Genomic DNA, 17,729 nt, shown 5'->3' on the forward strand with positions numbered 1-17,729 from the left:
TTTTCTATTGTAAACTAATCATCCATACTTACCATTTTAAAACCTCTCATAAGTCTCATACAATCTCAACTTTCTTCAACATTCCCAAATGTTGAAATAGCTCTAAGCATTTTTTGCTCTCTTCCATACTCTAATATGTCACTAGATAACGTTCTTTCTCAATGTTAAAAAGAGTAAAGAATTACCTTAGGTCATCATTATTTAATGAAGTAATGAAAAACTTATAGTGCTTTCCATATTGAATATATTAATATTAAATAAATAGAATAGGAACATATAATTCATACAATTTTTTGGGAAAAGTTACCAGAAAAAATTGATCTAAAATTTGTTATATTCAAATAAATATAATATTGTATTTTAAATAGTTTTTTTTATTAGAGATATGTCTCGGCAATTAGTTGTTGCTTTCGTTTTACAATCTTAGAAAGGTTGTAGTATTTTATTTTTTTTATTTTGAGAATAAAAATAAAAGAACAACATATTTACCGCTCCCTACAATTTTCCGCCCTGGGCTCGAGCCTAACAAACCTAGTGGTTAATCCGCCACTGCATGTATACATATGTTTACTTTCACAACACTTAAATACCAAATTCCCGTACCTACCTAATAGAGTAAGTGAGTAACATATAGTTGAAAAGCTATAATGGCTACTGAAGTGATTTGTATTATGAAAAAGATACTTATTTAAAATTAAAATCAACTGTGCCATAACGAAAGTACCTCTATTTTGGCAAAAAAGTTCACTGAGGTAGCGTGGCCGAGCGGTCTAAGGCGCTGGTTTTAGGCACCAGTCTCTCTGAGGCGTGGGTTCGAATCCCACCGCTGCCAAAGAAATTAATATTTTGTTTGCAAATTATATATTTTGCAAAGTGCTAATTTTTGTTATTTTTATTTATCCGCTTTAAGATATAACTATAAACACAAAAAGAAAAAATCTAAAATATAATAAACAATGTTACATAATGAAAGGTATACTTTTCAGTTTCTTATGCGTCATAAAAATGAAAAAATAACTGCAACATTTCCCTTTAAAAGTATTGTCCAAAATGTCTACGGAGAAGCTCTAGGTATAAAAAAATATATCTTTATAATTTAGGTAAAATGGTAAATATTGTAAGTAGAAAAGACAATTTGGAGCAATCCTAATTAAGCAGCCTACCTTCGATTTTTTTTCAAAATGTGTGTGTAATGTGTATAGTATTGTGTTCTAAATAATGTAAAAAATTTGGATGATTTCGTTTGGAAGTTATCTATAAAAAACTTCAAAAATTATGGGTTTTAAAAAAACGTATTTTTTAAAAATTGTGTTTAGTTTTTAATGATTCATTAATTGATAAGATCAAAAATAACCTATATTATACTTATTTTTGAAGTTTTTACATGGAATCTTGGAAAATTACATTTTCAATATTAATCCAAAATGTGTTTGAAAAATAACAGAAAATCAATATTTTCAATTTATATGTTTGTATATATTCAATTTATGGTTTTTATATACACTATAGACTCTATAGAATAGAGTATAGAGCAGGGGTCCCCAATTAATATTTTTGAAGGGCCACATTATGGATCTGAACATTTTTCACGGGCCATCAAAATTCTAAGTACATATTTACATTATTTAAAAACCAATAATATTCAACATAAATAATAATTTACAATAATAACACTTATAATGTTGACATGTTGACTGTTGTCGTAATATGTGTTATTTATTATTTGTCTGCGGGCCGGATAAAATGTGTTCGCGGGCCGCCATTTAGTGACCCATCACCCATGGTATAGACTATAGAGTATAGGAAAAATATTATTATTATAAATACATATTATATATATACGCCCGATATAATATATGCTTAGATAAATATGAACTTTGTGCACTTGCATGACGCAACTGCGAGTCTGCGACAACGGCCGATTTGATAAAGCTATCACTGAATACCTGCTGTAGGCTGCTATACAGTAGTCAGTAACAACAGTACAACACGCTATATTATAATTTTAGCGATGGTACGTATACTTACTACTTAGCATAATATCATAATATATTTGAATGTATATTACGTGATATAATCTATAGCCGAGCACAAACATCACAATATTGTCTACTATATATAATATATATGTATAAACACTATAAACGTATACACTCATATACGATATATAGGCATATTATAGCTGCGGTATTATACATTCGTATATCCATGTATTAGGTACGTGTGAATTATAAATAATAATTAATATTACAATTTATAATAATATCGGGTACGACACGAACATCGTTGATTAATTATTCGTTTATATTTTTTTCTAGCGTCGCAGTCATCATGCAGTGTTCAAAAACTATTATGTGGTGTTTCGTGTTTATAGCTGTTCTGTTCGTTCTAACATTTGTGATTTGTTTAAAATATTCCGACCATTTTGAATTCTCCATTTAACCCTTTTTAATGTTGAAAACGTGTATAAATTTGACGAAAAAACCAAAATATTTTTCTCGGCCGAACGTACCGATGCGTCATGTATAATTGATATTATAACTGCGTCCAGTATAATTAAATATAATTATACTAAACAATGTCTAAAATATTTATCCACCAAATATCGTACGCAAACGGATTGATGATGGAAATTTCATTTTAAGAATAGCATATTCTTGCATGATCACGGATAATGGTAATAAATTATATTTAATTTACACGACTAATAAGAATATAGTAATTTATAGCCTTATAGGTATAATATACATATGTATTATATTATTTATATTATTATAATATGTGGGTACCTATAGGACCATCGTGTCGGTAATGAATGTACAATTCAGGATGTATATATTCCTTTTTTTTTAAAAAAAAATATGAGGAACATTTATCAAGTTAAACTAGTTAGAGTATTCTATAAGGTTAAAATATTTTTATTTTTTTCCATAATTATATTAATTATATTCTGTATAGCATATAAAGACGTATAACAATAATAATTAATATGGCGTATTATTTAGTAATTAAGTTAAAAATAATTGAAAACTATCAAGACTATATAAAAATAATAATAAATTTATACTTCACCAAATCGTAGTATAGTTTATTTAATACACTATTTCCGATAAGTTACATCTTCGATTGATGGCCGTATACATTTTATTGTATACATCATACATGTACCATTGTCTATTACCATGTACGATGTAACTATACATCGATGTCTATATATCTATTACCTATACTACCCATACAATTCGTGAGCATATTAGCTGTAAAATAACATTTTGTAAATCAATATTGTACTTACACTGAATGACACAGGATAAAATGTTGGATTATCTTTACAATTTCAAGATTCATTAATTTTATTAATTTTTTCACAAACATATTGATTTAAAATATACGTCAAATATTTTTTTTAATTGACCTCGTCATCTGAACGATTTGCTTGGTAAAATAATGAACATTAAATGTTAAATTAAAGAGCTCTATATTGAGATAGGTCATAGGTACCATATATATTTCATGTGTTCACTCTTAACTCATAAAAGGAACCGATTTATGGACATTATTTCATAACGGGTGATAATAACGTTAAGAACCTAAACTAAATACGCGTGTGTAGTGTGTATGTAACGAAATTCACAATTTGAATTGTACCATTTGTACCGTTAAAAAATAATGTATCTATCTAAAATACCTACTATAACTAGTAATATAATCAGAGGACGCTACACCTGCATGTGTTGTCTTAGTCTTACAAGTGTAAAACATATTACCTACCTAGCAAAAACTATTTTGCGCGGTGCGTGGGATAGAACCACTTGGAATGTATAGTGACTCCAAATTTATATACAAATATACAATATAAATGAGAACATTGTCTGTGAAATATCGTTTTTATTATTGTTTTATCATTTATACGGAAAAGGTTCTTATTGTTTTAAAATCCATTATTTTTGTGTTTTTCAAACTTCACAGCCAAAGTTCTCCTTTTTATGTGGACATTTGATGACAATTTCAGTTCTTCGTTGTGACTGTAGTCTTCTCGGTTCTTTCCCGGGCCAAATGTAAACTCCTACACGAATAACCTTTTTACCTGAAAATCAAAGATATTGTAATCTCCTACATAGAAATTTTTCTCCTTTTAAAAACAGGGTAATATTATTTAAATTCACGATTTTGAAGTTGAAAAGCTTAAAATTATCATAACTTGAAAATAATAAATATATATTTAACAAACAAACGCTTGAATAGAGCGTATTTATACGCTGTATGATGATTCTCGAAGGTTAGGTTATATCCATATTATATACTATACTATACTATACGTTCATATCGGCACTTGCAGTACAAAATGTTAGATCAGCGATATGGTATCGAATATTGTCAAATAACGATAAAACATGAAAATCTCGTCTATATCGGAAATTTCCGAACAAATTATCGTTTATTGCCGATATCGTAGCTAGTCCGCTCGTAACTGTATAACTGTAGTGTATAGTCTAGTGAATCTTTTGCGTCTTTCTTCGTTTTGTGCAGTAAAGTTAGTCACAGACAATGGCGTAATTGTGGGGGGGGGGGCAAGAGGGGGCACTTGCCCCCCAGACAATTTTTTGAAAGCTAAAGGTATATATTTTAACCGGGGGGAGGGGTGTCAGGGTTTTGATAATAATAAATATATTACATTCATTATACATTGCCCCCCCCCTAGATTTTTTCCCAGTTGGCGTACTGGTCACAGACAGACAAAAACAATTTCTAAATATCAATTCATACTTAATCAAAAAAACAAATATATACGAGGAGAAATTTCACGTTTTGAGTTTATCTACAAAGAATGCCATAAAAATATATACGTAAATGATCATGACTAAGTATTGTTTTATTGAATTTTTTATTATTTTTTTCAAAAAAAATTTTATTTTAAGCTTAAATGATTTTGACTATTGTTTTATTATATTTTTCAAACAATTTTTATTTTATGTGTTAATATATTGCAACTATATTGACTGATATTTTTTTACAGCAATACGAGTGGTATTAATTTTTTGTAGGAGTTAACACTATATTTTGTAGGAGATTACACTAAATTTGTAGGAGTTTACCATTCCACCTTTCCCGCGCATAACAGTTGACGTGAGCCGTGAGCGGAGACAACATATGTCCTCTTAAAGCTGGACTAGTTATAACATTACTGCCCAAGGCCGTAACTGAAAAAAAAATTCGGGGGGGGGGTTCAACATTTTTTTTAAATATAAATGCTGAACATTTTTAGTCAATAAAAATATAATTATATTATGTAAATAAAAATAATGTTATTTGTTGATGTAGAAAAAAAAACTATGATGTGCAGTCAGTATAACATTATACATCACCATTGCACGATGGTCATCATCACCTGCGACCGAATTGAAAAACTGCAAGAACTGATGCCGTATTTATAATATATTATAATACGACTAGAGCATTATATAAACCATGAAAAGGATATAATTATCTTAGTTTGTGATACAAATATATAGTATTACTAATATAATATAATATGACTTTGATAGACATACATATATGGTTTCGTCGATGACGTGATGTGATCGAAGGTGATGTACCTAGCTATAAACTTGCGGAACAACGTGGTCCGACTGGTCCGTGGATCCGTATCCAACATTTATGCATCGCCAAATTTGATCACGATATAGCCGATTAGCCGAACAACCATCAATAATGTAGGTACCTAGTGTATAATATACGTCCATAATTACAATCAGTAACAGATATATGAGAATTTTAGCCTCTATTATTTTAATAAATACCTTAAATACCTATGCATAATATTAATTTATATTTTATATTAACATATTTCAGATAATAAGAATGGATGATTTAATATTTTTGATTGATCTTAAACAAACTCAGAGGTTTTCAACTTTTAATATATTATTATATACAATATCATTGATGTAGATATACCGAACAATTTTAGCAATTATTATATTATACTGTCTAAACACTCTAAACTATAATATTTACATATTTTAATGTTTATAAATACATTTTTATTTCATGTATTTCATATTAAATTTGTTATTTTGTTACATTTTTCAAAATATATAATTATGCGTAGATTATTATATTGATGAGTTATTGATATCACACTAGTACACTAGTATTATATATATTATTTTGTGTTATAGTATTATAATATAACATGTGTTACAAACGTACAACATAGCAAATTTTGTTCAACAGAAGCGATTTTATATTCTAATGAAACCCAACAATAACATTATACATATTGTAGTTGTTAAAATGTTAACAGAGTCAGTCCACCGTGCTTCTCACCAGTCACTATTACCTTAAGTATACCGTATGGCGTATACCTACCTACATATAGTAAAATAAATATGCGATCTAAGGCCAACATGTAGCATCAAATATCTGAAAATGAAACGATCGAAGTAACTTTAAACTTTAAAGGTTAGGTATAGGTATGTTGTAACTTAAAAACAAAACTGTTCATAGATAAAATATAAAATAATGATTTGGATTGTAAATTATACAAAATACGAGAAAACATTAAAAAGGACAATTTCTAAAATTTCCATCATTTAATTTTCAATTTTCTTAAGTACCTACTACCTATTCGAATATTTGTATTTAAATACTTTTTTGGTATTTTAAATACTCTAAAAATACGTTTTTTTTGTATTTTTATCCTAGAATATTTAATACCTAGGTACGTTTTTTTCGTTTTTCTGTTGTAATGACCAATATTTTTGTATTTAACTATTTTAATTTTTTTTTCTGATAGGTACCTATAATATTTTCTAATATAAAAGAAAAATGTATTATAAGATTTTAACAAAAATTCAGATAAAAAAAGAGCTAACCACGGTCGGCCCAGAATCTGAAATTCTTAAACCTATAAATAAATTATTTATACGTAGGCATTAACTATTTAATTTAAATATTTTTCATTTTTTAAAAAAAGTTGAGTATCGAATATCCATAAGTGATTAATGTAGCCATGTAGGTACAAATGTACAATAATTTCTAATTTATTGAACTATAAAAAAGTATTTGTATTGATATTTAAACACAAATAACACTAAAAGTATTCGAAGGGAAGAAAACGGAGCTGAACGTCCCTGAAGTATTTATTTAGTATTTATATAACAATTAACAATAAGCAAATATTATTAATTTTGTACATACCGTAAGTTGAGCTTGGACAGCTTTGATATTATAATTATATCTTAATTATATATTAATTATAACTTAAAAGCACGATTAAAAATAATTTTGAACTTTAGATTGTTTTAAAAATTAAAATAAAAGATTTCTTGCTCATAAATCATGATTAAATCAGTGGCGTATAATGTATATATAGAAATTAATTTCAGAGAGTTAAAAAAAATTTCCATTCTTAAATTCCAATTAATTATGCAATCAAAATCAATGACCGTACCAACCATACATTTCAAGGGGGGTTGAACCCATACCTCCTTATACACGCCACTGAATTGAATAATAGGTATTGTCGGTATTGATATTATAGATTTAATAAAAATAATAAATTTCCATGAAATGTTTTTCTTAATTTAAATTATACAATGAATTTTAAAATTGTAATATAATTTATTATTTACCCTTTAGTACACAAAATAGTGAATGATTCGTTTAAAAAATATAATAGATACTATTTTAACAAATGCTTAAAAATTAAAATTAGTTTCTATTTTTGATTGATAATAATTAATTAACTATTTCATTTACTAATAAAACTTAATTTTAACTGATGTTCGAGGTTTGAAGGTAATATGTATTTCTCATGATTTACGAGTATATTATGTATTTTACCTATTACATTTTTATTATTTTGAGTTGCTTAAAATTTTAAATTAACTTATAAAGGTATTTTATTTAAGGTAAATTTATGTTTGTCATTTTTTTTTTGAAGTACAAAGATAAAAATATCAAATATCATAATAGCTAATAATATATATATATATATATATATACATTGCACATTGGTCCATGAATATTTCATAATAATATTTTAATATGGCAGTGGCAATCAGTATTATAGTTGTACCTACTGTAGTTGTGATTGTACTCTCAGTGGAGAATCTGTTGTCCATATTATATGTTTTCTTTGTGTACACTGTACCAAACAGTGTGACCTTGACGGGCTACCCAGCGTTTTATCAATTTTTTTTTATTGATATTTCCGATTGACGAATTTTCGTCGACGTCATTTGTATCTTGTATGGTATAGCAGTATAATAGTAATATTACTATATTAGTGTACACCTTATTGTGTCTTACTATAGTGTATATCACAACAATTCGACGTTTCATTAAACTCTTTTTGTTCACGTCTAAATAAAAAACGTAGGTTCGTGACACAAACGTGTGGAACGATAATAATAATAATTAATAACAATTAATTATTTACAGTAATCTAATAGTGTGCTAATAGTTTTTCGTTAATCATTTTTGATTTCGCCTTTTTTGGTTTATTCCAAACAAATCTGATCAGAGATTCAACCGGGCACAGAGTCCGGTCAGGACAAACAATACGTTGTTTGACGCATCCTATAATTAACAAATTACGATGGATGAAGAATACGACTGCATCGTGCTGGGCACCGGTCTCAAGGAGTGCATTCTGTCCGGTATGCTGTCGGTTTCAGGTAAAAAAGTGTTGCACGTTGACCGCAATAAATACTACGGCGGTGAGTCTGCGTCGATCACGCCGCTGCAGGAGCTGTTCCAGAAGTTTGGCGTGAAGGAACCCGATGAAAAGGAGCACGGGCGCGGCCGTGATTGGAATGTCGACTTGGTGCCTAAGTTCCTCATGGCCAATGGTTTACTGGTCAAGCTGCTTATACATACAGGTGTTACGCGCTACTTGGAGTTCAAGTCGGTCGAGGGCAGCTACGTGTACAAGGGTGGCAAAATCTACAAGGTACCTGTCGACCAGAAGGAAGCACTGTCATCGGATCTGATGGGAATATTCGAGAAGAGGCGGTTCAGAAATTTCCTGATATTTGTGCAAGACTTCCAGGAGAATGACCCCAAGACATGGAAGGATGTTGACCCGCAGCGCATGTCTGCGTATCAGCTGTACACCAAGTTTGGTTTGGACAAGAACACTCAGGACTTCACCGGTCATGCTCTAGCTCTCTATTTGAATGATGACTACATTAACGAACCTGCCGCCAATTTGATCAGACGCATCAAGTTGTACAGCGATTCTCTTGCACGTTATGGAAAAAGCCCGTATTTGTATCCTTTATACGGGCTCGGAGAACTGCCTCAAGGTTTTGCTCGTCTCAGTGCTATTTATGGTGGTACTTACATGTTGAATACTCCCGTCGATGAAATTGTTTTTGAAGGATCTAGTGTTGTTGGCATTAAAAGTGGCGGTGTTGTCGCTAAATGTAAACAAGTGTTCTGTGACCCGTCCTACGTAAAAGAAAGAGTGAAAAAAACTGGTCAAGTAATCCGTTGCATATGTTTGTTGAATCATCCTATACCCAACACTCGTGACGCGCTTTCTACTCAGATCATAATTCCACAGAACCAGGTTAACCGTAAGTCTGATATCTACGTTTCGTTAGTAAGTAACACCCATCAAGTGTCTGCACAAGGATGGTTTATTGCTATGGTTTCTTCCAAAGTAGAAACTAGTAACCCAGAATTGGAGATCAAGCCTGGTTTGGACTTGTTGGGACCTATTAAACAGAAATTTGTATCTATTTCTGATTATTATGAACCTATTGATGATGGAAAAGATAGCAAGGTATTTATTTCAAAGTCGTATGATGCTACATCGCATTTTGAGACAACATGCTTGGACGTTTTGGATATTTATAAACGAGCTACCGGAGAAGAATTTGATTTTTCTAAAATTAAATTAGAAAGTGATGATGTTCAATAATTTAAAAAAATGCATTTTTATCATATATTATTATTATATCTCAATGAGAAATTGTTTCTATTTCATATTATCTTGTAATCAGTTTATTGCCAAAATAATGATTTAAATCTTTTTTGAGAATTGAAATTATCATTACTGTCAAATTATGAAATTTTTTCCAATGGGTGAAGTAGGTACCTAAAGTTAAGAATATTATGGTAGAAATATCTTATTTATTTAAAACAAAATTATCGTTAAAAACCCTTTAGATAATCATACAAATATTTAACATATATGAATATTATACAATTTTTTGTAATTATTATTTTGTTTCTATTATTTCATTCTTTTTGTAAAAAATATTTATTATAAGTTGTACCTGTTTTTTTTTTGTCATTTTTACATTATTGGCATTATCACGTAATTATGCTAATGGGCGATTTTCTTTATGTATAAAAAATTTCGTGGTGTCAATATACAATTTTAATAAACTTACAAAAATTCTAATTTTTTTGTGCTTTTTCTGTTCGCTTTTGAGTCGCCTTGACCGTCGTGCACAAGTATGCTTATGTTTAGCTTTAAACCAATAATTTTTAATTGTTTATTGCTTATACAATGTACAGTTTTATGTTTTGTTTTTTTATCACTATCGCCAACAGATATTTAATCAAATCGTTTAATTAGTATTATAGAACTGATGTCGCCACATTATATAAAATATAAAATTTAGTGACTTAACGACTTGAAATTATGTTTGTGATTGAATCAACAATTTATTTGTGCATTGATATTGATTTTATGTATTTATTAATAGTGAGATACGTAATGCTATAAAGTATCATAATAACTAATTACAAATTCTGCTGAATTATGCATATTATTGTTTGCAGTTTGTCTTTTAAATAAATATTTCCAGTGATAATGTTTTAGAGGGCATTAAATCATACTTCATGTTAGCTGATAGTAGTCATATTCCATGAACTCAGTATATTATTTATAATTATATTAATACATTTTGCCTTAATATTAAATTTTAATACTATTTTTTTTATCTTGTTCAATATTAATCCTTTTTTTTTTTCAAATCTTGAGAATTATGCATTAATTGTTATGTTAATAGATTAATAACATTATTTAGTTAAAACACAAGTTCAGGAAAGGTCACAGTAAACATTCTAATTTATTTTAAATGTCATCATAGCTCAAAGCACTTATAAGTAAGTCAAATATAATTGCATAGATTATGATTATGCTGTGTCACATCTGTGAATGTGAAATACAAAATCAATAGAACTGTACAAACATTGTGATATTCTACATCATTCAAATGTTGAACAATTTTTACATTTCAACATAATTGTACATTTTTACCTGTACACAATAAACAAAAGTATTGTAAATATGTATTTTTAATTCAAATTCTAACATTCTAAATGATAATTTAGCCTTATCGCTGCCAAATTACATTTGAAACGACCTCTGATTATTATACAATTTGATTATGACGTAAACTATTATCAAATTTAAAAATAATTTTTATTAAATCCAATAACACTTGTACACAGTAAATATAATCTAATATATCAGATTTAGCTGTTCCAAACAACATTCAATAAAATCAACTTAAGAATTAACTTAAGTCAAAATTAAGACTTCTTAAAATTTATCACAAGATTTTTCACATTGCACGTAGTTTCTTCAAGTTTAGACTTGATATTATTTTTTTCCTCAAGATCATCAGCTTTCAAAAGTTGTACAACAAGATCTTAAAAGCAGAATGACATACTATTTAAGTAAATATCTTAAAATAAAAGGCATCTTATAAATCTTACCATGGTAATTTTGTAGAGCAGAAAAGTCTTGATCGCTTAAGTGTTTTTGTAAAAAACCCAAGAGGACAGACACAAATTTCCCAGAAACTTTAATCATTGTTTGTGTAATAGATTGAAAAAGTATTTGAGTAGCAATTAATAGCACTTGTGCACTATCATCTTCAATCTCCGATAACAATTTCAAAAGAAGTTGACGATTATTTTGTAAATGTTCCCTGTCAAATAAAACAAGTAATTAAAAATTTGATAGGAGTAATTATTGGATAATAAAAAAATATGTGACGGTAATAATATTGGATAACCTAGAGTTGGGTCCCAAATTTAAAAAAAGTAGCATGAATTGGGTACAGCCTATTATCGTTACTCAACTCAGAAGACACAAAGGTTTAGGGAGTATTTAAAACACACATCTTTCACAAAATTTAACCAGGTCAGTTCTCCACTGACCAAAGAAACCTTTTTCTCTCAAAAATTGTTCTCTTTCTCCTGTTTTTTTTTACTCGGCTGTGTTGCTGAGTTCCAAAGTGAAATATAAATTTCACTCTGAATTCCAGGTAAAATTTTAATTAAAACAAAAATGTTGAGGTATGCTATTACCATTTCATTTTGCATGAAAACTTTCACAACTATTTGTGGTCGTTGCAAACTCAGCCCAAATATTAGGAGAAAATAATGCATCTGGCTCAATGTATGTTTCTAGGATATAAATCACAAAATGTATCAATTATTGCATTTACTGGTTTGATGGTCAATAAATCATCAATAAAACAATCAAACACCTCTGGTTTCAAAAACGGCAAACTAAAAACACACTTAAGATAATCACTCATCACTGGTATCATTATCAAAACTTTTATATGTCTGTCTTTGATTGCCTGAAGTTTTAAATTTTTCGCCACTAATTTTGCGCTTACTGAAATCTACAACCGTTAATCATAGCATCTGGCCAAACATACTTGACAGACCTCTACCACTTCAATATCGACAACAATTTCAGTAGGTTGAAAATTTCGTAAGAAAAGAGCAATAACTCACAATATAGTGAATTTACTAGAAAACTTTAGTGTACGTTTTTAATATTTTGTTGGGTAATATCAAGAAAACCAATGATACATACAATTCATCACAAAATCTATGAATAGTGAAAAGTTGTAAGAAGAATTTTGGACAGCTTTTGAACATCCCATCCATGTATATTCTTGTAACATTACACAAATGTCAAATTGTATAAGTTAGTATCAGTAGAAAACCCTGATATAGTCTTTTTTGGTAGTTATGTAAATTTATGTTCATTGTACTTGAAGAATTATGTGTTTCTTGTTTGCTGTTAGGTTTTTTTTTTTAATTTTGTATACAGTACTTTATGAGCATGGTGGATATTATTTCTTATTTACTTCAAATCATTCATATTTATTATAGGTATATCACAATTTTTCAACTCGGACCTAATGAGCTTCGAAGGTCGTGCAGAAATATCTTCTTGTGATTTTGTTTTAACCGAGTTGCTAAATGTCTACCTATTTAGAACCTTGCTATCAAATTTTTCGTGATTATGCTCACATTTACATTTCTCAATTATGTCTAAAGTGTACAATATTTAAAAAAAACACTGACACGTACTTCAAAAACATTTCCAATGTTGTATATCATTTAGCAACATTTTGTGGAAGCGAAATTTAAATCCATCTTCAATAATAATTTTTTTCCCTTTTTCGCTTGACATAAAATCCATACTTTAATTTTTAACACTACAAAGCATACACAAACACTACCAACAACTATAATTCAAACTTATATCCTTAACACGTACGGGTCTACTGACTACTAGCTAGTTTCAATATATTACCAACGACAACTGTCCGGTTATGTCATTATGTGAAGATATTAAACTTGAGTTGTGTAAAATATTATCATGGACCCAAATCAGATTTTCCCATAATATTTTTAATAACAAAATTAATATAAATAATTTAATGATACATAATGTATACATATTATATGTACCTTTCTTTTTTACGATCATGTTTTTTTTGTACTATATCTACAGAAGACAATAACTCATCCACAGCTTCATGGAAATCATCAACCAGTTTAGATGTCAATGATTTTTGTAGTTTTTCAATAGCATCTTCAACTTGTTTATCATATTGGTTAGATTTTGACTGAAAAATAATTCAATTTAGGTTAAAATTAAAACTAATATTACTGTTAGGGGACAATACCTCTGAGTTATGCTCTTTATTTTGTGTCACATAACATTTTACTATTTCTACAATCTCTCCACCAACAGATTTCAATAAGAATGATGTGAGCTGTCCTTGAGTTTCAGCACTATCAAATTTTTGAATACCTTTAATATATTGATGTAAATCAGACAAAAGTAATAAGAGTTTGTCTCGAAAGTCTTGATGCACTTTACGCCGATCGCCCATCCGGTTTGCCATTACTTGATCGTAAATTTCTTGTGATCTCCTTAGAGCTTCTTTATTCAAGATTCTAAAACAATAAGGCATATTAAATTTTTGTTATGTATTTTCGTTAAATTAAATATTACGGGTAAAGATATGAAACAATCTTTTCTATTAAAGAATTTTTTTCTTCATCAACATCTTTAAATGTTTCTTCATTTTCTAAATTTTCTCTAATTTCATCGGCATTAACAATTTCTATCATAAATTGTTCACTTGAAACTACTTTGTTTTCTTGTTCATCAGAATCAGAATCATGTAGTTTTGATTTTTGTCCATATTTCTTTTTAACAGCCTTTATCTTAGTTTCTCGTCCCTAAATAAGATAAATTTGTTATTTAATTATATTGTTGTGAGCAAATATAAATAATAGAAGGAAGTTAATGTGAGAAAATTAAAATTTAAGAGGACGCTATGCCTGCATGTGTTATATCTGTCTTATAAAACATGCAAATGTAGCATACCTTAAGAATAACACTTTAAATTAGGTTAGTTAAATGGTATTTAAAACTTTAATTTATAATTAAATTAGTTGTTTATATATTCTAAACAAAATTAATTACCTGTGTTCCCCCACCATGTTTCCCACCAGTTTTTTTTTTACGTTCCTCTTTTCGGCTGAGCTCAGGATTTTTATCTTCTGCAAGCTTTTGTTGAATTTTCCAATTTATCAAAGCATTTGCATATTCTCCAGACTCAATAATCTGAAATTAATATAATTTCTACACTTAAATTTAATGTTAATAATTTATAATTATAAAAAAAATTATGTAGTCTACAATAATAGTTAACTATACCTTTTTTACTTTCGTATCTAATGTATTGATTATACGTTCAGATTGAAGTTCTATAAATTTATCAGTTACTAATGCAGTATCATCAAAAATTTGAAAACCTTTAGATATTTTATTTTTTTTCAATAAATATTCTAAAACCAATACTCCGTCTTTTGAGTCAAAAACTACTGGCACAAAATCCTAGACATAAATTTTATACATTTACATTTCAATATAAAAATATTTTGAATATTTGGCTAAAAAAAGGAGAAGATAAATCAAACCATAATATCAATCCAAGTTCCGCTGGAAATACATTCTTCTATAGCATCAGAAATATCATCTAATATTTTAGGACCAATAGAACATGTGGTCAATGCAACTAATTCGTTGCCAAGTTGCATGCGTGATATATAAGAAATTGGATCAGTTATACCAACGCTATTCATTGCTTCATAATCTACAGATATTTTAAATAAAATTGTTAAAACAGTTACAAACGGTCAATTGCCACCAGGAAGTAGAACATTGTTCACTTTGCAAAAGGAAATTTTAAATAATACTTGAAGGGTTATGAAACAGATTGTATTTCATGCTAAAAAGATCTACTTTCATTTCAAAATACTGGAATTGAAAAAATAGACATTAAGGTTTTTTTTGCTATGAAAACTGGTGACAATTATCATAAATTCACAAACATCATTATGATACTAAGATAATTATATACCTAAATAGTTATTGTTGGTGTAAAAATTCATAACCCAATTATTTAGAGTTTTAGTATGTATATTTGGAACATAGGTACATGAATTTCCAATTCGATCAGTCAACATACCAGGTATTTGCTTTTCTGCTAGTAAATTCTCAAACACAGCTAAAATACACAAATTAAATCATTATTATTTATACTTTTCCTTTTAAAATCATTTATTTTATGAATTAGGTTAAGTTAGATAGAGAACAAAGCAATAGAGATGATCATGAGTTATGTTATGTGTACAACTTAAAAAGAATAACATAAATGTATGATAATTTGTTTTAGTAATTGTAAGTACATGTTGCATAAGTTAAGTTAACATAAAGTATCTAAATATTACACAGTAAATATATAGATAACAAAAAATATTGAACAAGGCAAAAGTAAAAGATGACATATCATTTTACTTACTAAAAAATTCCTTTTCATCAAGGGAACATTGATTTATTATAGCTGTACATAAGACTGGACGAGTAATAGCTAGAATAGCTCCTCTAACAATTCTTTTAATAGAATTAAAGTAAGAATCAGTGTAGTATAAGTAAGGATTGTTTTTATTTTTGTGTAGATTAAATCCCAAATTTTTATTGCGTTTTTCAAGCATCTAAATTTTAAATTATTTATTATTATACAATAATAAAAAAAAAGATTAAAATAAAAAACATTTTTATTTTACCGAATCAATTATATCCACAGGCAAATCAAATTGCTGAGATATTTTTAATGAATTTATGTGTCCATTCTGTTCTAGTTTGTCAATTATGTCCTCAGCAATCTGATTTAAATAAGTCAATCCAATTAATTGACCATGAACAATACTATAATCATCAGGTTCATCCTTGGCTAATTTTTCACATAAGTTTGATGCAACATCTGGATCAACTTTTAAAGCTCTAGCAGCATCCAGTATGTTTATACGACCTAGAAAATATATTCTGATTACTTTGGTTATTAAACATGTACCAAGTATTTTTTTTATCTTAGTTTTACAGACAATGCAATATCAATTTTTAAGACAGAAATAAATTTTATTTTTGACCAATAAAAGTGAGTGTATTTTTCTTCTTTAAGTATATCATAATAAATAAATATATATTTATTTATAACTGTATGTATTTTGTTATATAGTGTTAGGTATTCATTGTTAAAATAATCAGGTATAGGGGTGAACTAGGTAGCTAACAGCCTAGTGTGCAGAATTATGGTATATTGTGGAAATTATGGATGTTCACTTAATATTTGAAAAAAACTACGTATCAGATTTAGAAATTAATGAGTTAAAAATATTTAGGTACTTATAATACACACCTCCTTGGACATAGGCTTCATCTTTTAATTCCTTTGTCAAATGTTTTGGTGTTACATATTCTTTACCATCAGTTGTGAACACTACGTCTAGTAACTTGGTACTGATCAATTTTGCAACGATTTCCACACAATTTCTTTCCCCTAGTCTTAGAAAATAAAAAAATAACCAAAAAAAATGTGATTATTTGCCTAATCCCAAGGAAAACTATATGTTGACAAAAATTACCTCTGGGACGAAGTGGTTAACTGAATACGTTGGAAGTCAGCCGCCAACAATTTTACTTCGTTCCAATCATTCGATGACATGATGAATCAATTAAGTTTTCAGATTCTTATTAAAATACTTAATATTATTAATATAATCGATAATATCGATCAGTAAACGATCCGTCATAAGAAGTTCAACAGCTACGATCTACCTAGATGAAATAAAATGTCCCAAGTCCAAACTATCTCTAAGTACTAAGTAGAAAGTTCCTAACAATCTTAACTTAAAATTGTAATAGTAGTATTGATAAATGATAATATTGCCACGATAAACGTTTAGTGCCACGACATTGATAACAATATAATCTACGAAGGGACGAGTATAGTTCTTACCCTATGGTACAGTTGGACCCCGTGATAAAAGTTGGGGTCCAAGTGTCCAACGGAATCCTGGAAAAACTAACGTTG

General features: G+C 28.5%; 2 protein-coding genes, 1 long non-coding RNA gene and 1 other non-coding gene across 5 annotated transcripts; 3 read left to right on the forward strand and 1 right to left on the reverse strand.

Moving 5' to 3' along the window:
* The first annotated feature begins 751 nt into the window (after positions 1-751).
* Positions 752-832, forward strand: Trnal-uag (transfer RNA leucine (anticodon UAG)). The gene has a single exon. It is a non-coding gene; the product is annotated as a tRNA-Leu (tRNA).
* Positions 833-1,889: 1,057 nt separating this feature from the next.
* Positions 1,890-6,119, forward strand: LOC132922828 (uncharacterized). Of its 2 annotated transcripts, none has more exons than XR_009661062.1 (4): positions 1,890-2,014; positions 2,319-2,677; positions 5,323-5,714; positions 5,854-6,119. It is a non-coding gene; the product is annotated as an uncharacterized LOC132922828 (long non-coding RNA). The 2 variants fall into 2 exon arrangements; XR_009661061.1 differs by having other exon boundaries at positions 1,948-2,217.
* A 2,103-nt stretch (positions 6,120-8,222) lies between these two features.
* On the forward strand, positions 8,223-10,661 carry LOC132923351 (rab GDP dissociation inhibitor alpha). The gene has a single exon (XM_060987293.1). The coding sequence runs from the start codon at positions 8,606-8,608 to the stop codon at positions 9,932-9,934; it is 1,329 nt and encodes a 442-aa protein (XP_060843276.1). The 5' UTR covers positions 8,223-8,605; the 3' UTR covers positions 9,935-10,661.
* A 766-nt stretch (positions 10,662-11,427) lies between these two features.
* On the reverse strand, positions 11,428-17,570 carry LOC132923348 (E3 UFM1-protein ligase 1 homolog). The gene is made up of 13 exons (XM_060987289.1): positions 17,281-17,570; positions 17,055-17,200; positions 16,423-16,667; positions 16,158-16,350; positions 15,717-15,863; positions 15,274-15,449; positions 15,011-15,190; positions 14,777-14,917; positions 14,300-14,529; positions 13,968-14,241; positions 13,750-13,907; positions 11,746-11,960; positions 11,428-11,678 (listed from the first exon to the last, which is right to left on the reverse strand). The coding sequence occupies exons 1-13, from the start codon at positions 17,358-17,360 to the stop codon at positions 11,560-11,562; spliced, it is 2,304 nt and encodes a 767-aa protein (XP_060843272.1). The 5' UTR covers positions 17,361-17,570; the 3' UTR covers positions 11,428-11,559.
* Positions 17,571-17,729: the final 159 nt, after the last annotated feature.

Source organism: Rhopalosiphum padi, chromosome 2, assembly GCF_020882245.1.
Source record: "Rhopalosiphum padi isolate XX-2018 chromosome 2, ASM2088224v1, whole genome shotgun sequence".
Classification (NCBI taxonomy): Eukaryota; Metazoa; Arthropoda; class Insecta; order Hemiptera; family Aphididae; genus Rhopalosiphum; species Rhopalosiphum padi.

Coding starts and splice junctions, on each gene's coding strand:
- LOC132923351 (XM_060987293.1), top strand. CDS start 8,606: ATGGATGAAGAATACGACTGCATCGTGCTGGGCACCGGTCTCAAGGAG.
- LOC132923348 (XM_060987289.1), bottom strand. CDS start 17,360: ATGTCATCGAATGATTGGAACGAAGTAAAATTGTTGGCGGCTGACTTC. Junction 17,201..17,280: donor TTAACCACTTCGTCCCAGAG/GTAATTTTTGTC, acceptor TTATTTTCTAAG/ACTAGGGGAAAGAAATTGTG. Junction 16,668..17,054: donor TGAAGCCTATGTCCAAGGAG/GTGTGTATTATA, acceptor TATATTTTCTAG/GTCGTATAAACATACTGGAT.